The sequence below is a fragment of the Polyergus mexicanus genome, unplaced genomic scaffold (genome assembly GCF_030449975.1).
Source record: "Polyergus mexicanus isolate NDT 795.1 unplaced genomic scaffold, iyPolMexi1.0 SCAF_11, whole genome shotgun sequence".
Classification (NCBI taxonomy): domain Eukaryota; kingdom Metazoa; phylum Arthropoda; class Insecta; order Hymenoptera; family Formicidae; genus Polyergus; species Polyergus mexicanus.
Window position 1 is genome coordinate 4,253,424 of NW_027223331.1, and position 24,468 is coordinate 4,277,891.

At 39.8% G+C, this 24,468-nt stretch overlaps 2 protein-coding genes across 7 annotated transcripts in view; one reads left to right on the top strand and one right to left on the bottom strand.

The window, feature by feature from the left end:
- Crz (corazonin) overlaps window positions 1-24,468 on the bottom strand; it is a 68,278-nt gene that overhangs the window by 40,255 nt on the left and 3,555 nt on the right. For 2 of the 4 annotated variants that reach the window (XM_070304601.1, XM_070304604.1), the window contains exons 1-2: window positions 11,874-12,078; window positions 11,635-11,804 (exon numbers count right to left, since the gene is read on the bottom strand). The exons of the other annotated variants lie outside the window; for them this stretch is intronic. In XM_070304601.1, the coding sequence (XP_070160702.1) occupies window positions 11,635-11,637 (3 nt within the window). In that variant the 5' untranslated portion in view covers window positions 11,638-11,804; window positions 11,874-12,078. Of the gene's footprint in view, window positions 1-11,634; window positions 11,805-11,873; window positions 12,079-24,468 lie in introns of those variants that run through there. 4 annotated transcript variants of the gene reach the window in all.
- The window catches only part of 5-ht7 (5-hydroxytryptamine receptor 7), a 103,622-nt gene continuing 87,600 nt past the window's right edge, over window positions 8,447-24,468 (top strand). For all 3 annotated transcript variants that reach the window (XR_011447590.1, XM_070304598.1, XM_070304597.1), the window contains exon 1: window positions 8,447-9,227. Coding sequence is in view for 1 of the 3 variants with exons in the window: in XM_070304598.1 (XP_070160699.1) it covers window positions 9,210-9,227 (18 nt within the window). In the remaining 2 variants the exon portion in view is untranslated. The remainder of the gene's footprint in view (window positions 9,228-24,468) is intronic.

Sequence of the window (24,468 nt, forward strand, 5' to 3'; positions counted from 1 at the left end):
AAACGCTCGCGTGTAAAGCAAAGCGATTATTGAATTCGAAAATCGTTAGTATTGCGCTTGGATTTCGTGGATTCAATCGCGTTTTATGCAACGCGAGTAAGAATTCATAAATAAATTAAGATAAGAGAGAAAAAAAACGCTATTGCTTATCTTTTTATATATCTATCGCATATAACATTATAGAATCCGATAGATATTCTCTTAGTTTTGAAAATAACTTTCTTTGAATTCTTTCCTTCTTTCTTTTTTTTTTTTGCAATTCAGATTATCCGCCTCCCCTTCCCCCTTTCCCCCCCGCCCCGCCCCACCCCGCACATACGCACGATTGTAAGATTAAGTTTTTGCATCCAGAAGGACACAATATAAGCGGATTACTTATTCTAGATCGCGTATCCTTTTCTACGACGATATAGGTAGAGTTTATTTCTTTATAATATGCATCTGTGCAATCCGCTTCGTTGAATCGGTATCTCAAAGTACACTCTACACTCCGCGTATCTTGATAAGTGCATCTAAAATGCGCGTAAGCGCACCTTTCTCATCGTCGATGGCAGCGATGGCGGTTAGGTTTATAAACCTTGCGCGAAGCAGATTGAAGGGGATTATATGTATACAGGATGAGGCATCTAAGACAGGCCACTCGAATAACTTCCACAGTTTTGGCGATAGGAGAAAATGTTTGAAATAAAAGCCGTATGGTATCGAGGGGGAAATCTTGCGGAAGCGAACAATTTTTTTTTTTTTTTATTCCTGTATTGCAATATTTGGCACAAAAGATTGTAAGGGTAACATGGCCAGAAAGTGAGAAAAGTTTACGAAAAAAAATGTTCACAATATTTCCCCCTCGATACCATACAACTTTTATTTCAAACATTTTCTCCTATCTCCAAAACTATGGGAGTTATTCGGGTGTCTGTCTTAGACGCCTCACCCTGTATACTCGGTTTATGTAATACTCCAGCGTGTAAGCCTCTCACGATATTTTGTCCTTTTACGAACCGTCTCATTTTTTATTACGACGAGTTAGATAAATATTGTACCGGTAAATCTCCATGCAAAATTTATATCAGATATAATCGGATGGAATACAACATTATATAGCGACGAATATATTTATATATATAAATATTACAAGTTGAAATAATATATAACGTAATATTAAAGTAAAAAATTCGACAAGTAATAAATTAGTAAGAAGGGCCGAAAATGTATCTTAAAAATAAAAAAAAATAAAAAAAAATTCAAAAAATCGAGTTAATTGGAATCTCTATGTATACGAAAATAAATTTCGTTAGGAACCAAATATTACGTAGAGGAACGTAGATACCGCAAGCACCAAACCTACATAATTACGTAACATTACGTAACACTGTGCATTACGTAATAAAACGCGAAAACGCGATACGGTATTGGCGCTCATACACCTATGTATGTAAATAGATCCATTGAATGCGCCAGCGATTTTCTAATAACACACAACCAATAATTGGCGAGTGGCTGGTATCGTGAATGTACGAAACATTTACTCGAATGCTTCTCTCTCTCTCTCTCTCTCTCTCTCTCTCTCTCTCTCTCTCTCGTGTAGAGTGATTAATGCGCTTCATCGCGCGAAATCCACTTTTACTTAGCGCGCGTAAAAGTCTCTACGCACGCGAATTTATCGGAAAATCGGCCATCAACTCATTATGCGAGGCGCACTTTTCATCGAATTACGTCATTATTTTAATCATCAGCCTTTACAACGTTCGGTTTATGCCCTTGTCTCTCAAGCAATTTAAGCAAGAAACTCGATTAATCTGTTGCCCGAAGATTCAATAAAATGCGAAAGAATCTTGAAATAACGATAGCAATTTCAGTTATTTCGTCCAAAGATTCTCGAAAAATTTCCGAATTGTATAGGTAAATAGGGAACGATAAATTAAAACGCAGCTCTGAAAGCGAATAAAGTACATTTTCTCCATTGTAGTCGTCTGTAATAAAAACTAAAACTCTCATTTACCTGAGATGACTCGTGAATCTTTTCTCTCTTTTCTCCCGCGACCCGCGATCATAATTTAAATTATAAAAGGGCGCGGAGAGATGCGACTTTTCGATGGACCGGACAAAATCAAGCAAATTCAAGCCGACTTTTGAATCAGCGGATCGATAAAAGTTCGAAAGCGCGAATCCGTTGAAAATCTAGCAAAAATCCGCAAAAGTAAGCTCCTCTCCGCGATTGTGTACGTTCGTCACTGTCCTCTGTAACTCGTCTATTTTGGAAAAATGTAATAGCGGTCGCGCGGATTTAGTTACGTCGGAGTAAATAATGTAATCTCTGCGCGCGCACGTCCAGCAACTACAGAAAGAATCCTATTCCCCATCTATCTCTATCTGGAACAAAACCGTTGGACAATGGCCAATCGATAAAATCGAAAAATTCTAAAATACATTCGCGCGCGTACGCATCGAAGCGACGGCATGTCGCGGTTCGACACGTTACAGACCGAATCGGGGAAAAATTTCAACTATTGTCGAACGATTTGAAAACCAAAGGTTGTTTGGACTTGTGTAGACATCGAAAGATTTTTTTTATTTTCCCGATAGCGGCGAATGTCCCAAAACTCGCGTGCTCCATTTCGCGAGATGCGAAAACTCTTTAATCCAAAATAAAATTCTTTAAACCGAAATTCGATAATTTCGATAAGAGCTTGCATTGCTGAGATTGTAGGAAACATTTATTCCCTTAATTCTTCTTAAAGTTTAAAAGTCCCTCGTACATACACAAGGCAGTACAAAGTTATACCACAATCGCGATATCGCTTTCGAGTAATAATATCATCTTATCAAAAAGCTCACAGACGCAGCAGCCTCGCTATCGCTTCTGTTTGTTATTGAGGCCGACAAAATCCAGGCAAAATCCCTTAGTCCTTTCGACATTCGGCGATGTAATTCCTGAGGAGTCAGGCAGATGCAATGGCACTTTAAGACGAATTAAATGATCAGTTGGATTCTCCGGTTAAACTCTTGCACATCGAAAAGTCTCGCACCGAACCATAAGTTCTTGTGTACTACTGACGATACGTACACAGTTCTATCGTATGTACAATATATCAATTAGGGATTTAATTCTCTTTAATAAATACGTCAAATTAATTATTCTTTAGAATTATTTGTTTCAGTCGAAAGTAATATCTATGTGGGAAAAAAAGAATAGAAGATGGTGTTACTCGTTTTCCTTGACAAATGCACGGCTTCTAAATTTAATTGACTTTTCTTGTTGGTTCTTTAATTGCAATTTTCAGGATATTTAACAGCGCGGTCGCATTAGCGAGATGAAATCTCCATGGGAAATTAGAAATGCTTATATATTGTATACATATATACGCGTATTTGTATAGGAAATTGTCGATAGATAGCAGCTGCTTGGTATCGCGTATTCTCGTAGGAATATCGTTGCGTGGATTTGACGGCCGTGTCGAACGGCTCGAATTTCAGGGATCAATTTTGCGTCGAGCGAGAGAACAGCGAAACGCACTACGTGCTCTCCACCATTGCGTTCGCCCTGGTATTTCCGTATAATCTTGATGGGCACTCGCAATGTTAATTCCGACATTCGAATATCTATGAATTTAGCCAGAAAGAGGATTTCTACGCTGTACGGTTCTAATTAAAATCGCGATGACTTTATTTGTGTGCGCGATTCTTCACGAAAACAATTACACACACACACATATATTACATTATATATAATATAATATTCGAATAAACCCTATATAATAAATATTCTTTTATATATTTTATTTTACTTTAAAAGTTTTATATATATATTCCATTTATAGATTATTATGCGCATGTTAAAATGTAACTTTATGAAAATTAACTTTCCGTACTTTGTCTATATGGGATTTATACTTTCAAGAGAGAGAGAGAGAGAGAGAGAGAGAACTGTAATGAATGAGTAATATATGCTATTCGTTGAAGCCTTAGTGGAGGTCAGATCTTTCAGGATTATTATTATTTACACTAGATTCATATATTTAATTTGACGTAAGTCTAGAATTACGAGAGAGTCCTTTACGCCTCCTCTTGTAACTCGATAAAAATAGATTAGAATATCCCGATCGATAAAACGTCCCTCCACGATTCAAGTATCTCGGCATGTCGGACTTTAAGTTTCCTCGCGGCCTTTCGATTCCGCGCACGTCCATTTGCGGACCTCTTCGATTACGTAAACGCAAGTTCGAGTAGTTTAACTAACGCTTAAGCAGCCAAGCAGCTACCTACATACATACCTCCCGTTATGTTCGCCACTCGCAGCCGAAACTACCATAGATTCCAAATAGAGGGGGCAAGGACAGGGGAGGGGTGGGGGGAGGGGGAGAGAGAGAGAGAGAGAGAGAGAAGAGGCAAAGTCACCGTGAGATTCACGGCAAACTCGGGCACGTAAACTTCATAATTCCATTCAACCAACCCTCGGATCGATTGCCGCGCTTTAACGGCCGGGAGGCTCTATACGTCGCGACGCGGCTGGATCGGACCCACGTTGGAAAATTAATAGTCGGCTCGAGCTTTTACGAATATTGCTTTGATGCCGGCGATCGTCGAATCAACATCTAGGATAGCAGATCGCGAGAAGAATGACACGATAAATAGTATCATTATTATCGCGATAAACGTCTTCAAAATTAATTCGATTCAAAGTTCTTCCGATTAATCCAATGACAAGAGAGAATACTTTTAATCGATTGCCGCTGAAATATAGATTTCTCAATTTTACGGGCAATAAATGCATGACATAGATCAAGCGAGTGATAAAAAATGAAAACTGCAGTAAAATTCTATACAGGATGATTAATGAATTTTTTACAGAACATATCTCGTAATATATCTTGTGCTGTGCAATTTGTTACATTAATTAAAGTTCGCGCAAGTCCTTTTTATATCTCGATATAAAAAAAAAATTATCGTCCCTTATTATCTTCTTACGCCAATCCAGTTATCCATCCATTTATCAGCGTAGGTGGGGATAAAAATGGGAGACGTCCTTTTAATTAAAGTTCCGTTATGTATCTTAATAATGCATCTACGGCATAAGATTTTTTTTTTACGGAGGATAACATATTCCTATGACAGAATTTTACAGGTGCATCGTAATTGCGTTTGAGTTTTACAGTTAATTGTAACGTATTGTTTCTATACTATAATTAAGAAATATGTCTGGAAATATCTCTAGAAATATGGACGGAAGAACTAAAAGTCCGTTGTATCTCGCGTTTCGAAGATTTTTAATGCAACATACGTATATATCGCGCGCTAATGAATTTTCAGAAGAGAGCAGCATTTAATCCTCGTTGCACTCATCTTTCCATCATTAAGGTTGGTTTTATTGACGTTTTTTCAACGTAAATGCTGATACAAAAGCTCGAGTATCGCGTACCCGGATTGTCTTTGGGCATTAAATTTCGACATGAAAAAATATTTATCGCGATATATCGCGACGATATAATTTCGATTTCTTTCGCTATTAATCTAGCGAACGGTGATTCTTTCCTCGTGAAATCGACGATGTCGATTATATCTATTAATGTATGATAAATGGAACGTCGACATGCACTTTCTATCTAAATGAGATAAATATGCCGTTTTTGCAGAAAAAAAGACAAATTATGTATGACATGTACGCGTGTACGACAAATTTTGCTCCGTTTTTTTTTTTTTCCTTTTCATGTATTTCATCACATAAATATAGTAATATTAACATAGTATGTTGGAAATAAAAATTTCTAAAATTTGTTTATTAAAAATAATTATTTAAATAGCTTTGCTTGAATAAAATATTCCTTCAAAATTTAATTTTTGTGAGAATCATAAATAAACAAATACATACATATATATATATATACACACAAAGCAAAAATATATTTGCTTTAGCAGGATAATCAAGATGATTAAATTTATATAATGAGAAAAAATTATTTCAATCTTTAACGAGATTACTTAAAATCTCTAACAGGAAATAAATATATATATATATATATATATATATATATATATATATATGTTCGATTAGTGAATCAGCTAGATCAGCTATTTCAAGAAAGTTTTAATAAATAAATAAATAAATAATTGTATTTTTTGACACTAATTATTCATAAATGACAATTGAAAAAAAAATATATATATTTTATGTATGTGCATATATTTAAATTTCTCCAATGTAAAATATATAATAATTCTTTTGCCTCCATTCCGATTGTATCACTATACTATACTATCTGTCGCATATCGTGACGCGAATTCGAGAATCGGGAGATGTTTCTCATCGCGTTTAATATTATTCGCGTGCTAATGGAGCTTCAGCTCGCCAATCGAAACGCCCATGCGCGATCGAGTCGAGAGTCACTTCGACTCTCGAACGCGATATACATACCGTACAGCACACAGTGGATTTCTGCTCCGCAATGATAACGAGAGCGCGACACACAATGAGTATTCAGAGGTGCGAGAGCACGCGAAAATGGCGCGAATAATTCGGCGTGATGCGAACCACCTCTCAATTCTCCCAACACTTGTTGCTGCAAATTTCGAATGCCGGGCTAATGTGAGTGCCGAAAAATTTTAGACGCGTACGTTCTCGAGCTTATAAAACGCTCGAGGAAATTGAAATAATCTATAGCTCTGCTTTTAACGTCAACAAAATGACGGATAGGCCGCAATAACTGAGACTCTCGATTTTTCCGTCACGCGTATGAAGGATGACGTTAAGACGGAGACTGTTTCACGCGGATCTCACGAAATGGATGGGCTGTTTTTAACAACAAACGGCAGCTTTATGCGAAAGAGAACGTAAAAGAGAAAGCTCGTTCTCTCGACGCAGAGGCCCGATTGATTAATTATTCTTTGCTTATCTCGCGAATCAAAAACAAAGAGAGAGAGAGAGAGAGAGAAACAATCCTTTCCTTTCAAGCGAGGAGTTTGAGTCTTAAAGAGCGATCTTTAACGGATTTGCCGGGTGAATTTCGAGCAGCATCTCGTCGGTCTTTTCTGGTCGGATAATCGAAAGACTCTCGGTGGAATAATCCGTCATCGTTTATCGAATCGAGTATCCTCGAGGTATTTTATCTCGCGTTATCGCGCCGCAACGATCGCGCGAAGCAGCGACCTCAAAATTATTCGAGATGCACGTTTCTTTATACCTAACGCGATAGCGGAATAGGATCACCTCAAATTATCGTACTTTCGCGCTGAAATTACTCGCCCATCTGCCCGAGGCCGTTCGTTTTAAACGTCCGTAAAAGGCGACAATGGACGGCGCCTGCGAATACCGCAGTCGAGAGTTTGAATTACTTCCAAATCAATTGCCACTGTCGCGTTTACAGACACTGGCACTTTACCTCGTCGCGTTCTCGCAAGAGTGACGTGAATGCACGCGGCGTTTCATTCAATCGCGATTAAAGTTTCAGGGGGAAAAAAAAAAAAAAAAAGAAAGAGCAGTCGCGTGATAGTTGAAGAAAAAAAAAACCGATTATGCGCGAGAGATATTTTCCAGGAAATAATAAACATTTCTCGAAATGTTGGTTTTATGCATGCATTTTTTTAAACCTTCTCTTTCTTTCTTTCTTTCTTTTTCTTTTTTTTTTTTTTTTATATATAATGTTTTATAAATATTTTTAAAATATGCTGCCTCTCTTTGATATGAAACATAATATCTTCGAATGTTGTAAAAATATTGAAGATATTTTTTGTTAATTTCAAATTTGCAATAATGTTCGCGATAACAATCGCAATGATAAACGCAACATTAAAAATTACATGTTTGAAAAGGTTACAGGTTATTGAATATCATCGTAACGGCATCAGTAATGATACAAAATTTTTTTTTTTTTTTTTTAACCGGAAAAAACTGACCTTTCCCAAAGATACTCTCATCTCGTCCTGCGCGCTCGCTCTCGCGCCATTTCCCATCGATAACGGGGAAGTCCCGCGTTTTTTTTATCGAAAGATCCAGGATAAAAATGCATTCTTATACACATACACCGTACGCGGAGCGTATTTAAATGATGAATCTTTTCGATCGATATTTTAAAGATCCGAGTCTCACTTTTGTAAGATCCCCCCCCCCCCCACCCTTCACCGAAAGGGAGACGCGAATCTTCTTGGATCACCGCGATCCGCGCTTTTTCCACCTTGAGCGGAAAATTCGCGTAGACGGTTCGCGATCGCGGTTTCGAGGAGGGTGTCCCGACCGGACACCGGAAACGCGTTCCACGCGCGAAAGCGTAGGACGTAGAGCGTATGCGTAAAGGCGATTTCTCTCTATGTAAGGGCGTTACGATATATACGTTGCGTCACACATCCGCCGGTTTTCCGGATAGGGCAGTGTAATTTGGCGGCGCGGCGCTTGCGCCGCGTCAAGGCGGGTCCGGGTCAACGGCAAGAACCCCAGAGTCTAGTCGCCCGACGAACGTTCAGCTGGTTGCTTGCGTTGCGTCGCGACGCTCCCACGAGTCGCCGCGAAGTCTCCACGAGTGCCCGCGTTTCCGCCTTCCTCTTTCTCGCACGCGCGCGCGCGCGCGCTTTCTTTCTCTTTCCCTCCGTTTACCCATACACCATCCCCCCTATACACTCTTGCACCCTCAACGGCGAAAGCTCTCGCCATCCCGCCGACGGAAAATTCGAAGCAACAGGACGCGATTGCGCCAAACGAGAAACGGAGGGTCCGGCGAAAAAAAAAAGAAAAGAAAAGGTGACCGAGGAGACTGACCATGTGTTAGGAACACGCCGTCGGGTATCCGGAAGCGAGAAACGCGTGCGCGAGACAACGACTCGCAAAACAGTATATTCTCGATCTTGAGGATCGATTGCGGGTGGCGGGTGAGAGCAGCGCGCGATCGCGCCTTTAATTTCGATCGCGCCCCGTCATTCCTCCGTGCGTCAGGAAGTTGTTAATCCGTTAACTCGTTAACTAGCGAGCTAGATAAGAGCGGACGAGACCGCGAGCGGCTAACGAAGCGGAGCAAGGGGAAAAGATCGAACGGGTCACGTAGTGCTGTGAAACTGTCTGGTGATGCGTGATCGAACAACGACTTCCCGAACGGAGGCTGCCGTTGCCGACGCCACCACTTCCACCATCGACGGTCCCGCGAGCGAGCTGGTACGAGGATCGTCGATCGATATCGACGCCGACGGGGCTACGGATCCTGGCTTCCTCGGCCTGCCAGGATACTCGCATGCGACGGTTTAAGCCGGTAGGTGATTCTTCCTTTCTCTCTCTCTCTCTCTCTATTTTTCTTTCTCATTTTCTACGCTTCTCTAACGGGAAACTTGCACGCTGCTGCAAAAAGGGAGAATAAAAGCTCCGAATGCAACGGCCAAGAGGAAATTGGCTCGTATCGACCTCTCGCGAGTCTCAAACGGAGGATGTGTGCTGATAATGACTGGCGTCTCTTCGGAACCTTATCTTGTCGAATAAATTCGTCGTTTGATTAAAAGTTGATAACACCAATTGTAAGAAGAAGAAGAAAAAAAGAAAAAAGACATTAATTCGATTAAACGCCTTTATTTGATTATAATTTCTTCAGTTGAAATATTTACGTATTTAAGTGAAATACACAATATATTTCTAAATAAATTTTCAACTAAAGAAATGATAATCTCTCAATTAAACGTATTTAATCAAGGTAATTAACTTCTTTCTCGGTGTACAAATACGAAATCGCCAACCAAGACGACTTTATACAATCATACAGAAAGGCCATCGCGACGACAGACTCGAATGTATAAACACGATAAGGAGGCTGAAGATATATATCTTCTCCTCGCGCACATAATCACATTGTATTATAATATTCATATCAGAGAGCGAGTATAGGGGCCGAGGTCAGAGACAGCTTATTGTAACGGTCATTGAAGAACACGGAAATAATTGATTAGAGCCTTTTTAAAAGCTACCCTAACGTAAAGTCAAGTCACGGAGTCAATATAATTGCATCGCGTACCCGGAACACCATAATACTCTAATACATAAATTCTAATCTAATTATGTTGGAGTACCGTGTGTACTTGTGTATGTAACGAGTACTTGGAAGAAATATAATGACATAATAACAACATTCTATTTTAACTTTTCACTTTAGATGAGCGTCTTTTCCGAGCAATTCTAATAAAGGTATGAAAAAGAAAGACGGAGTATGATCACAAAAATAATTTGCATAAAAATACTTACGTAGATATAAGAAGTATACGTTAAATTTAAATGAGATGAGATAAAGGATAAATTAAAAAAAAAAAAAAATTTTTTTCAAGTATATATGTTATCAAGTTTTACACATTTTTAACTTATTTCTGCACAAGGTATTATATTTCTTTTATTGTTAGTTGTATTAACATTCCGCGATCCATATCGTATATCGTATGGCTGTAAATTTGTGTGAGAAACATTCACGGGCGCGAGATGTTGTTTCTGCCATCTCTTTCTCTGAATCCTGAGAGGATGCAGCGGCACAGCTTCGCAATCTCATTAACTGTATAAATTATTGAGCACAACTATATATATATATATATATATATATATATATATATATATACACACATACCCACACATACACCATGAGAATCAAGAACGCGATTCTTTTTTTCATTTATTAAGTCGTTAAGTCAATTAGTTGTGATATCGTCTACAAATTAGTAGAGACACGCGAAGGGAAGAAAAATAACAGAATGATACATACATATACAACACCGAGTTATTTAAAAAAAAAAAAAAAAAAATCCAAAGATGCTTCGAGAGAACGGCATTATCGCGCGGTTACATTTATCAAATGCCATACTTGTTGTGTGTGTTTGTGTGTACGTGCGCGCGCGCGCGCTCCATTCAGGAGAGTGATTTATTTCAAGCGAAGAATAGCAATTAGTCGTTTTTCCGTGCCCGGCGACAATCCTGTCGCTGAAACGAAAGCTTCGAAACAAATGGAAATATCATGGTAATATCATGGCGCTATTAATTATCGTTATACGTCGGGCAGTAAAAATGCGCAGGACAATATGCACCGCGTCCCTCACTATATCTGTCTCGTGTGTGCGTTTTAAGCAAGCGCGTGAAAATTGAATGAAATAAAAATTGCATCTCTGGCCGGAGTGATTTCCGATCGGATACTCCGAAGCGGCCACGTGAATTATTCAGTCGCATCCGGAAGGAAGCGCGGCGAATAAAACGGCGATTACGAAAGAAGGAGAGAGGTGGAAGAGGGGGAGGGGGGGAGGAACGAGAGAGTAAAATGCGCCGTCCTTGCTTATACAATAGGATTAGTGGGTCCCGGTCTCCGATTATCGCAGTATATTCCACGGCAAGAGTGAATGAAACTTTCTTCTCTCTCTTGTTTGCTTCGTTAAAGACACGCAATTGGATCGAGCTTCCTGAACTCGAAAGAAAACTTTTGAAAGAAAGCGCTCCGATGACCAAATCTTTTAATAAAATAAATCTTTAAGAACAAATTGCAATATCGCTCTACCGATTGTTGCTCATGTCACAATACGAAGCTTCGCAAAATCAGCGGAGAGAGAGAGAGAGAGAGAGAGAGAGAAACTTCCGAAGTGAAAAAATTTCCGCTATTGGAATACATTGGCAAATATAGAGATAAATACGTTCACACTCACCATAGGAGAACTTTTCGTTACATTTTCGCGTCCGAGAGATTGCGACGACCAATGTATACAACGATTGCGATACAAAGATAAGAGATTCGCGCTTGACGATTGCTACAAACGAACAGAAGGAGCTGAGTTTCGCGTTGATAAAAATACCGATGCTCTCTCGCCGGGACGTACTATAAAAATCTTCGTTTTACACACGCAAAAAAAAAATATATATATAAAATTACAACGATATTCTTTACAATGATCAAGCTTGCTCCATGACACGAATAATGGATCCAATGTCCGTTTCGCGCTAGAGATGCATGCGGTGCATGCTGCATTGGTTGCACATTTCCTCTACATCCGTATGTAGAGCACATTTTACTTGTCCTTTACCCTGCATTCCGACGCTTGCTCTTCCCGATAGAGACTTCCGGCGATAACTCCCGTTAGACACGACACCGTTCCACCCATATCCACCCAACTGGCGGCTACCGCGTTTTATGCATTTCTGCCTGTCTACCTACCTCACGGCAACGCTCTCACGGTCAACATTCGTGTACATTCGTGTGCGTGAGATCTCCATTGTTACCGAAGCTCGGTGCGTGTCATAAATTATTAAACTTATCTCAGCGTTGCAATCCGCGCGCAAGCGCGCGCAACACGTGTAAACACTCGCCGTCTATAAATGTATATATATATACACACACACACACACACATATATATATATCGTAGGTATAGAGATAACGGGAAATGTTACGTTCTCGAGAAAACGAAAGACGGAGCTATGAACCTGCGCAAATTCCAAAATATACGGTGTATTATGAATGAGTGGTACAAACCACGGAGCTTTATGAATGGATGTACGATGATATTTCATACAAATGGCGGATTTACACAGCTTTGCAGAAAGAAAGAGAGAGGGAGAGAGAGAGAGAGAGAGAGATGCATAAGCAATATCTCAAGTAATATGTCAGTTGAGTAAATAGAGAACTCTGCGAATAACTTCTTTCAAATTTGAAGGACGAGTCCGAGTATGAGCGAGACGACGGGCTTAATCTTGCATCTCCGATTGAAAATTGCAGCGTCCGCGTCGCGTATGCGTTTTAAAATAGCGTAGGTCATCGTATCGATGGATCGTGTTATTGACAAGCCGACGATACCGTGGGCAGGCGTAAATCGTCGATGCAGCTGTCAACCTTTTTATCGACATGCGTGACTATGAACCACGTTTGGGGTAAAAAAAAAAAAAAAAAAAAAAAAAAAATGATAAATCGATAAAACAATATCCTCGACGCGAACGCGAATGCGGAAACGCGAGTTTGTCGCGCGCGATAGAAAGAGAGAGAGAGACAGACAGACAGACAGACAGAGGGTGGATGGTCGTTCGAAACTCTGTTCTCGTTCTTGATTATCTTCGACTGATTGCGTGTCTTGAGACGACGGAAAAGCTGCAGTCTCTGCTCAAGAATGAATTGAAACCTAACGAAATTAGATCGGTCGCAAAGTCCTCGCTGCGACTGTACAGTTCTCCGAGGACCGTAAGGTATACGTATATCCTATCCGTCATTCCATCAGTACGGCCCGTAAATTGAATATTAATATCCAAGTTTCGCTGGCTGCCTCTATGTCCCCGAAGAGAAAGACAAAAGAGAAGCAGAGCGCGGAACCGCGGAGAATTTTACTCTCTCTCTCTCTCTTCTTTTTTTTCCGAGAGCGTGCGAATCTCCCGAAAGAGTCTATCGGGTTGCGTTAATTATTTTGCACGAGATAATCGTAATAATAAGGCGAATTACATTTCCTTAGGCGATTTTCTTCGCTCTACTCTAGCGCGTTTCTCGTAAACGTCATACGAATGCGCGATTTAATATCGCATTTCTCGACGGGAGAATTCTTTTGAGCGCGAGGAGCGCGAATCGCCTCAAAGGCATTCCTTCAAAATCTGCCGTTTAGGCAGTCCGGAGTCCCGTCTAAAATGCCCTAATACGATATTCACTTCCTCGTGGCATTTTCCGTCCCGTCCGTGTTGGTCCATTTTCTTTCTTACTCAAGGCATACCATGACTAACCGCCGCTCCTCTCTCCCATCGAATATGTTTATTTTAGTGTTTCGCTACGCTACGCCAGAATCGATTTTACGAAAGAGCGGCTCCGCCTTCTTTGCTTCGTTTCGTCGACGCGACGAGAGAGATAAAGCGGTTTAAATATTCGGGTGATTTGCAATTTTATCGGTCGCGCGCGAGCGAGATATTTTTCCTTAAAATCTCTCGTCCTCTCTCCCTTTTCGGCCTCCGTCAGCTAGAAATATTGCAGTATTTGCATAACGGTATACAATGGTGCATTGTTATTTTTTTCACGGTGCGATATAACGAAAAAGCGAGTTTCTCGATGGATGCGCACCTTACGTCGCATGTTACGTAAATTAAATATCGAGATATTGACTTGAAGCTGGAGTCGGAGGTTCTCGAGGAATAAAAAATTTTCTCCTCATCCAGCTAACCAGTCAATGACTCGAACGTGACACGAAACGTCATATCGAACTGCAATTTTTACCGAATAGACGAGATAGATGAGATTCGAGGGTTGTGCATGAATATATATTCGTTCTCGTCCCCCTCTCCTCCTTCTCCCGATGATTTCGCTCTCGATCTCGTTCGCACCCTCGTATCCAAGCGTCAACGTTCGAGCGTGCTTGGCCGCGAGAGAGAAAAAAAAAAAGCTGTGTAACCACGTGCCATTAGAGCGGACTTTATAAAGCCTTAGGGAAATTTTTTAATAAAATTTTATACACGATATCGACCTCTTTTTGCAGAAGGCCGAAAAAAAAGATATAAAAATCAGCGAAGAGATTACTTTTGATGAAACATTAATGTTAAGTACGTTATGTCTATGGGGAGAGAAATTTTTCTCTCTTTCTAATGTTTCTTCCACGTTAATGCCGATTTCTCCGAGTTATTTAATAAAAGAGATCAAAAGGGTTCCATAAATATTCCATAACATTGCGGAGTCGAGATTGGCGAATATTTTTGAATGTATTGATCGAATTTCTTTGGCGCTCATCGATCGAGGTTTTCAAAACCGATATTCGTTCGCGCAGAAACGCGATCTCATTTGCATGACGGTTTCGCATTCGTACAGCTGGAAATTCGACAGCCGATGGTAATCAAGCGATCTTTTTTTCGCGAAAACTCGTGCTCGGTTTTATGGGTTATCCACTCAATTTTTTTTTTTTTCCACGTATGCCCGTTCGATATTTACTTGTGATAGCATTTCCCAAATGTCGATTCCACAAAACAAGCTTTTCCATCAATTTTTAATTCGATTCTAAATTGATTCCTCATCGCGGTCATTCCTAAATGCATCCATCGTCGAATTGAGACAAATTGACGCGACCATCGGTCGAGGATCATTAAAATCTGACTTCAAGCGTTTGACAGTCTCGCGCGCAAATGCATACTTAAAAAAAAAAAAAAAAAAACCTTTCCACGTTCCGATAATTCTCCTGTTGACTTTAACGTACACGAGTTTTTGGAGCATATATTGCACATCCGGTATTTGCCGAGTAAATATTAAACCAGTGACCGCGCGATGTATTCCCGGAACGGACGACTCTCTTACCGTTTAATCTTTTTTAGCGCGGCAGGGGGAGAGGGAAGAAATATTACTCGGTAATTTAGCAAGTTTAACAATCCAATCGCGCGCGAAAAAAAAAGAAAAGAAAATAAAACAACGAGTAAGGCGGAAGGTTGCCTTTTGTCCAATAGACGGGGGATGGATGAAGTCGCGCGAGGGATTCGATATCTTTAAGAGAGCTCTTTCGCGAAGTAATTCCTTTCACGGCGCGCTCTATTATATGTAATGCGGGGGCAATTCGCGGGGGCCATTTCTGTCGAGAGTCCATCGGCTTATGAAAGAGCAACGGCCGTTAATCCAGCCATTCGACGCCCGCCCCCGCGCACCAGCGACGGCAATTTTGTCGGAAGGAGGTTGTACAGGAGCTTTAATCTGTTTGCGGCCGAGAATCGATTTGTAACACTCTCGATAGCGCTTACCGTATTACGGTTTTAGAGATCGCTTTTTAACGTTTATCGCCATGTTGCATATCGGATTTATTCTTCGACGATCAGAATATGAATAATGGGGATAATGAAATTAATCGGATTTTTCGTACAGTTTTACGTGATAATTCTAATCGACTCGCGGCTTAATAATTTTACAGTAAGTTATCGTTTTCGATGTTAAGTAAAGAGAAATCATTTTTTTTCGTAGCGATTCTTAATCCTCGAGACGCGCTCGCCTCCGTCAGAGACCACTTGAGAATGTTGCTCGGTACAGATCTTTTCTTTCCTGCATTCCAGACAGCGTAAGCCGGTCTTCGGAACCATGTAATTAATTTGATTAGACGGTCGACCTTTACAACGGGTCGCTTCAACGGAATTAATTAAACGCGAACGAACGAAGGGATTGTGAACGGTTCGCTGCGGGGACAGAGGAGAAGAAAAGGAGACTATTCCCCACCGTGATCCGAGCTTACGAAAGACTATATTACTATTCGTAACAATAATTCTCCGTCAATTATCTGCCATCTCTGATCTATAAAATAAACGACGAGAATGGGAGAATTTTTATAATCGCCGAAATTTAGCTTAAAATCATACAGAGATCGATTTCAGACAGTCCACCAAACGAGGCGACACCTGTCACGTAACTCCATCGATCTACACGCGTCCCGATAACGGGATAACGAATGACATAATTGATTTTCCGAGTCACGCGATTCAAAGTACGGCGCGACACGATCCTTACGTAGGGACTACACAGATCGATGCGTTTGGGAGGGAAGCGAACGGCATATTGCGACGTTAGAGCCGGAGCGCATTAATTACTGTCGCCGCGCGTCCCGTAACCCTAATCCCGGATTAAGTAATCCACCGATCACATTCGCGATACATTCTGCCTATCGTGACGGCGCCCCGGCGTCGCGTCGAGACTCATCTGTACGTGGCGTGAAAAGATATGCAGATACATTCGTGATTCACATACATGCTTTCTCGCCTAGTGGAAGCAATTATATTTTACATGCGCGTCTAGAAAGCCGATTAATTCCGACCAAGATCGAATTAGCGGCGTTTAAAGCTTAATAGAGTCGCGACGCGCCATATCTCTGTGCGCGATCGGTATTGGAAATCCCGAATATCGTTAATCTCCTCAGAATCATCAATAGATGGAGCGAATACGAATAACTCGTAATAATCGAAGAGAAAGAGAGTGGGAGAGAGCGAGAAAAACTCCGCGATCCATGTATTATAAATTACGACGTTGCTTGTATAACGTAACTGCGCAGTTCCGTATCTAACACGATACAATAGCGATCTCATCTTCTCACGCGTCGCGAGCAGAATATGCGAGAAGATCGATATTCGCGAATTCGCATGGAATTCGCCGGGGCGTTTCGCGTAAAACGCGAATTTACGGCCGAATCTCCACTATCTTCTCTTCCGATTCGATTTGTCTCGTCGTCCTTCCCCTGAATGCGCCCGTGGAAATATAGACGCGATATTTACGAATCGCCGACGGAATCGCGCATAAATTCCACGTGGAAAAAACTTGACGCGAGGACTCTCATTCGCACGCACGTGCGCGAGAGTTGAATACATTTACTACACCGCACCGAGAGTCAGATCGATCTCGTTGAATCGTTATCGCGTAACGTGCCGGATTCTCGCCTTTCAAACAGCCAACGCAATTTCCGCGATATTTTCATCCACGCGAAATGTTCTCCGTGACTCTTCACTGAAAATCGAAGTAAGGATTTATTTCTTAAAGGACCTTTCTCTCATAGAGAAATATTTCTTCCAGAGTAAGTACTTTTTTTTTTTTTTTTTTTTTTTTTTTTTTTTTTTTTTTTTTTTATAAACATTTATTTCTAAGGCAAACATCGAGATTCTAATAATTCTTTGACGATAAACCGAGTTTTATTCCGCCCCCCCCGCATCACCCTTTTTTTTTAGAAAATCTAAAGCGAAAATTAATTACTAAGAGATATTATATTATACATGTCTTGGATTTAATAACTTTAAACTTATGAAGGCGAGTTTCGCGCGAGTCGGTTTTAACTACGGTTACCCTAGGAGGCGAAATGAAAAGTTACTTTCGAGTCACACCCGTTTATCCTCGTTCTCCTCGCGTATCTTACATCCGTTCCGTTGTTCCCGTGTCTTAGGAGAAGTCTCGTTATATTACGTTATTTGACATACACCGTTGCCGCCCGCGGGCGCTATACTTGCCTCGCTCAACAACGCGTTGTAGCAAAGAGTTGGCGGAATTCACGGCCAGAATTTTTGTTGCCACGATACTCTCCCCCGCATCGTGTATCCGATCCATCCTTCGTTCAAACTTTCGATAACTCATGCTTCCTCGCGTTACGTCATCAAATATTGTTACACTATTTACGACGTAATTCTCTCTAAGAATGTAAAATCGCCTTCGATAAAGATCGTAATTTCGTTCGTGCTATAATGTTTACAACGATCGTAAATAAATATACATAACCCACTTGCACGCGATCGCGTCGTCATGCTAATTAAAATTTAGCGTTAATTATGTTAAATCGAATAGGACACGATACGACGCGATACATGTTACGCTCAACGATTTATTCAAACGAATCACTTTTGTCATCGAAAGTGGCCGACGATGTGCACTCGTCGGATCTGCGGAATATCTCGTCGCTGGCTGACAAACGAGCATTAGCGATTAAATTGTGATGTAAATAGCTCGATTACAGCGACGATTGAAACGTCGTCGTACGGATTATCCATACGTTCCCTAAATCCGGGTCTGGAATCGCCAGGCTCGATGTATCTCTGAGGTATGTTATTTTTTAAACATCCTGTATTTATTGCCAATTGTGATCGCGCATGTCGACGACGTTGATTAGAATTTTATTCTTATACAATACTCGTGTTAAAAGTGTAAATTCTACGCAAGCGCGTAGAACACGCAATTACATCACGTAATCAATGTAAAACTGATTATTGATTAATTGACACGCATTTAATAAAATGTAGATAAATTATAATTGATAATCAATTATAAACATATACCACGCGTTGCAGATGAACGAATGACAATTAGTGTTGGACAATTAATGTTGTTTCGAAGATAGAGGAAAACATTATTCTCCTTCATTTCCGTTGTTCTAATTGTGAATTAAATGAGTTAAATTATACGATATATACGCGTATAATCGCGCGCAGTGAATAGTATATATTTTTAGTATCAATTGTAACCGCGCGTGTATTAAATGGAAAATTCTGCGGGATTATTGCTGCGAGGTAGCGCAGCGTAATAATCCGCAATATTGATTAGCGCGATTACGGTTAATATACAATATATCTAAACTACATTACCGAATCGTATCGAAAAGCATTTACATTATTTTCGGTAATGCCCGATATATTCGCAATGATCGCAATCTCATTACGTACGTATCATGCATGCATCTTTCGAAGATCGCTATCCAAACATGCGCGCTTTCGCTTCGCCCCTTTGCAATTGCAATTCTCTAAAACTTTTCCCTCGTTTGCGTTCAATCGAAATTGATTAACGTATCTTGCAGCTAAAACTGCAACTTATCTTAGAGAAATTCGATAATTTCATTAGTTTAAAAAAAAAAAAAAACTAATATGTTGTATACGTTGCAGGCGTGTGTTACTAAATATAAATAAACCACAGCGGGATATCTGCGGCCGATCATTAGAGAGGTTTGTAACGTAATACGCTAACGGTCGGTGACGCCAAAAAAAAAAAAAAAAAAAAAAAAAAAGAGGTTCCATGTCTGAGGGGAAAGTATTAAAAAGCTCGCACGATCTCTGCGACGGAATTGCAACGATATTCGCCATGAAAGACGGCAAAGTCGAGGTAAACTCTATGAAGAAAAATCATTAGACAAGCGCGATGGCGGGGTTCGGCGTCGTAGACTTATCGGGTTGAAAGTTATTAAATCGCCGTGTCATGCTTCTGAAAGGGCTTAAAGTTTATCTTGGAAAATTTCGTTATCGATCGCGCGCGCCACGCGGTCGGTCCGTATCGATACGTGACATCGCGCGAAGGCGAAGGAAAATGAGAGAAAGAGAGAGAGAGAGAGAGAGAGAGAGAGAGAGAGAGAAGATACGCTAAGCGCGGATGTGATGCCGATATAAAATGAAAACGGAGCATCCTCGGCGTATCGTCTTTTACTCTTTATTTACACTATTTGGCTATCACAACGTCTCTTTTTAAGAAGAGAAAGGGAGCGAGGGGAAGAGGAGATGACTCTGACCGAGTTTGCGATCCATTATTAGGATCGATAATGCATTAGAGGTCACCGCCGTTGAATTTCACCGATAATTAAAACGACAGTTGTTTCCCTTATAATGCAACCGAACTATTCTCGGAGGATAACGATCGCGAACGGCTATCCGATATCTCTGACGCGGGATTAAAAATTCCTCCACGAGGAAAAAAAGATCCTCGTGCTTAATTAACGTACGCCCTGCTGTTCCTCTTTCTTTACACGCCAGACAAGAACGCTTGTCCTTTACTAGTTCCACTTTTTGTAAGATCACAGATTAGGTTCAATTAACGCGATTAATAAAAGCGACCGCGACATATAATACGTTCCTCTGTATGTCGGATCTTTATTTCAACGTCACGTTCAGATGTCGAGATGTCGATCTTTCTCCAGTTATTACACGTGAATAAAGAATTTTTCTTGTGAAAAAAATTTCTCTTTGGAAAGAACCAATCGTAAATTTCTTACGCAGATTAAAATCGAAAATTTACATTAAAAAAAAAAAAAAAATGGGTCGTTTTCTCGATTGAGATTTTTTTTCTACAGTTTACAATCGCAATTTTTTCACGACGCTTAAGAATTATAACGGACAACGCGATAAAGATTTCAAACTTCGTCAGCGATTACAGAAAACAGGTTGACACAAGAAGATCGTTGCACATTTGCTGAGATCGTCGGTCTCCAGAGACTTGACGTATACTATTGCGCAATATCTCAGACAGGATTTCAAGCACATAATTCGAATTGTATATCGGTTTATCAAATCTTGATGTAAATGCGATGAATTTCCGCCCGCCAGTAATATTTATATGTCGGAATTAGCGCGTATGATCAATGAAAAAAAGGAAAATAAAAAATAAAAAAAAATAACAGAAATGTTATAAATATCAATTCGATTCATATTGTCACACTTCGATCGCACTAATTAAGCAAGTTTCCACAAAAAATCTCTCGTAAAGCATATACAAAAAGTAGCCGCACGATCTCTTAATTTGGTAATGCTTGATTATCCAATGAAATCTTAATCTACGTAATATGCATAGCAAAATATAAGGCGAAAGAGAGCAAAGTGTATTTTCACTGAAAATCCATAAATTATTTATTGATCTTCGATGAAATTTTATCGCTGCTTTAAACGGCGATATTTTCATTGATTTAGTTTTAGAGAGTATAATCTAACCGCTCTTACATTCCGAAATTGTGTTCGCGTGAAAAGACGAAAAGTTGCTCCGAATTCCTTAGCCTTGTCAAACTAGCATTTTGCATCTCTCGCGAGTCGCGTCATTCATACTCGAATCCGAAGTTGCACTTTTAAACTTTCTTCGGACGCGGAGATCCTCACGTAGGAAATCTGACGTATGGTAGGAAAAAATCTCCTTCCGCGCACGAACAGTTCCGTGAAAATGTCTCCGCATCGGCAAACGGGATGCGAAGGTGTCATGAATACATTTAGTGCAATCCGGAATTCGGAGAGGAGATGCGATTCTTAAAATTCTCTCTCTCTCTCTCTCTCTTTCCTCCTGACTGCGTCAAACCGACGAACTCGCGTTTGCGCGATTAAATCTGCGGTGAGCGACAATAACGACGCGCTCCATTATTCCAAGTGTAATTGTTCTACTTGAACGGCATTCGAGGAAGGTATTATTTACGCGAGCATTGTCTTATTTAGAGATCAAGAAAGTTTGTTCCGTTATCGCCGTTACTGTCGGACAGAGGGAAGCGCTGGAATATTACGAGCACGAGTACATTAATACGCCTCGATGAGAGTCAAGTCGCGATGCTTAATCTATTTGTCGAAATGGCGAGTGTAGAGCGAAGTTAATTCTCTTAAACCGATAGAGAGACTCGGTCCGACTTTGATGTATTACGATGGCAACGACGCGCGCATCACCGGCTGCTGATGTTTTATGTACGAAGCGACGAAAACGCTCGATAATATTTGAATTTCCCTCGCGCACCATTATCAGATATAGGGTAGGCAAATATATAACGACGACAATTTCAATTTCGCGGCGATCCGATAAGAATAAATTACCTCGTCGTGATGCATCGCGCTTGAGACTCTTCTTTTAATTAATGCCGAAGATTACTGCGTGCTTAAGTGAAATGTGTCGATAATTGACATATTTGTATTTAGATAAGAACGCTCTATTAAAAATTGCATCGTGGGACCGTAATTATGTTTATTCCCGCTTCGAAGAATTAATATTTAGCGAATTTTCGTTGTTATGGAAAAGAGAGTTTCGGTCTTATAAATTTTAAATGTTTTCTTTTAGCAAGCGCTTGGAAAGAGATAATCTTGTCACGATGCGCATCATCAAAAACTCTCATAATGTTATCATTTTAATGAGGGTCTTTGATAAATTGAGTTAACGAAGCTAATGGACATTTTGATTACTGAACATCGTCGTGGTAAACACATGTTACTGAGAAAAAAAAAAAAAAAAAAAAAAAATCTTATATACGATGCGTGGTAATAAAATTGCGTAAAACTCGATTAAAATATAATTGTAAATTTTATTTAAGCAATATTTAAACAAAATCTTGTGTATTAGAAATCATCTTTCGCGCAGTTATACCTTTTCATTCTCCTGTGTCTTGCGCGACTTTTATCTCAAACATACCGAATGATATAATCTCGTTAATATGCAAATCTAAAAAAAAAAATGTATAAAAAGTTTATTACAGTCGGCAGAAAAAGTGGAACGGCTCTTAATTTCTTAAAAGTTTATTGTACAAATTTTTTAAGTACACTTGGAAACTCGACCGGGTTCTATTCGATGACAATGAAATAACATCATTTTCCGCCACTTGGTTTATCATGCGAATCGAGATATTTAATTTAAAAACTTGACAAGCTTCGCAGTAGACAGGACAAGAGAGAGAGAGAGAGAGAGAGAGAGAGAGAGAACTTTTGCAGAGAATGTTACGAGAGCTCATTGTAGGATTTATCTCGTTATCGCTTTCGGATTGATAAATCCCTCGATTCCGTTCGTTCTATAACTTTATAAATAGCATTTCCGCGAGCTCTATCGAGCAAAGAACAATCTTGGCGTCATATGTATGTCCACTGCAGTAAATTTTCCCTCGCCTGACAAATGAACCAAGTATGATAAAGAGCATATTCGCGATCATTATTTCGCAGGAGATATCTTTTTATGTTAATGAATATTTTCATATAATAATTACTCTTCCGAGTGCATCGAGTTTGTCACCCGTGACATACCATCATATTAATAAGAGTAAATTTGCAAAAAGATTCATATGTTAAAAACGTATATCAAACACGCACTTCGCATCAAATCTAATTTTCTTTTTCCGATCCAATGGATATCCAGAGATCATTTTCACGAAGACTTTCATTATTCCGATTAGTAATTCCGATAATGCGCATATCTATCATATACATATCTCATCGCTCTTAGAGATAATATCTTCTCTGTGGAGGTCGCACATAATTTTTTTTTTTTTTTTTTTCCTCCAGCGACTCCTCGAAAATGTAGGGAAGGCTCTTTAATATCCTTGATAAAAATATTTCACACGAGTTGGACGAGTAACGGCACCCACGAGAAAATCAAACGAGATATCGACAATTCTCCGAAATATCCGCGACGTGAATAATAAATAAATCGCTTCCTTAGCGCTGGAAGGCGCGCGCATGCGCGTAGGTATATCCCCGAGATACCTTCATATTATTTCTTTCGTCAAATGCGGGTGAATTTTTCGCTGTCAGAATTGCGAAAGAAGAACGAAAGAATCTATGTCGATCGCTAGAGATGGGTACTTTGTAGAGAACACGTGCTAACCAATACACGTGCCCCCGTTCTTCGTTCTCGCAATTGCAATTTAAAGTAAGGATGATGCATTGGGGAAATATCGGCTGTATGTTCGAAACCATCGCTCGTTTTCCTTCCCCTCCCTTTGTTCTTCGAAAAAAATGACGTTTATATTTGAGATTTGTGATGTCGCGGTATTTTACTTGTCGCGAATTATACTCGAAAGAGGATTTTGCAGCATAAACGATCATTTATAAAAAATTATAGGGATTATATCGCGAATAATTTTAATATAATCTTTATCTCTCTAATACTTTTTTTTTTTTTTTTTTTTTTTTTTTTTTCATTTTAATCCAGACTACCAAAAATTCATTTAGAGAGATAGCTTTATTCTCTTTATCTTCTTCTCTCTGGCGCATTTTCGCATTTCCTGTACAACACCTGTATCTGGAAGCTTTGTAACGTTATATTCGAAAGTGACCCGACATTCTGTTTGATCTAATGAAACTTCATTCGAGTGCCGGTACCGAAGTGACAGTGCGGTTCTCATGTCAAACGAAGTTCCGATCCTATCATTTAAACATCTGTTTGGCATTGACATGAAAAAAAGCCATCTTATCAACCGCGGCAATAAAATGAAACTTAAGTTCATAACTTGTTATCGTGAATATATATATATATATATAATAAAAGATCGTTATTAACGAAATACCCTATTTTTATTTATCATACAATATATGCAG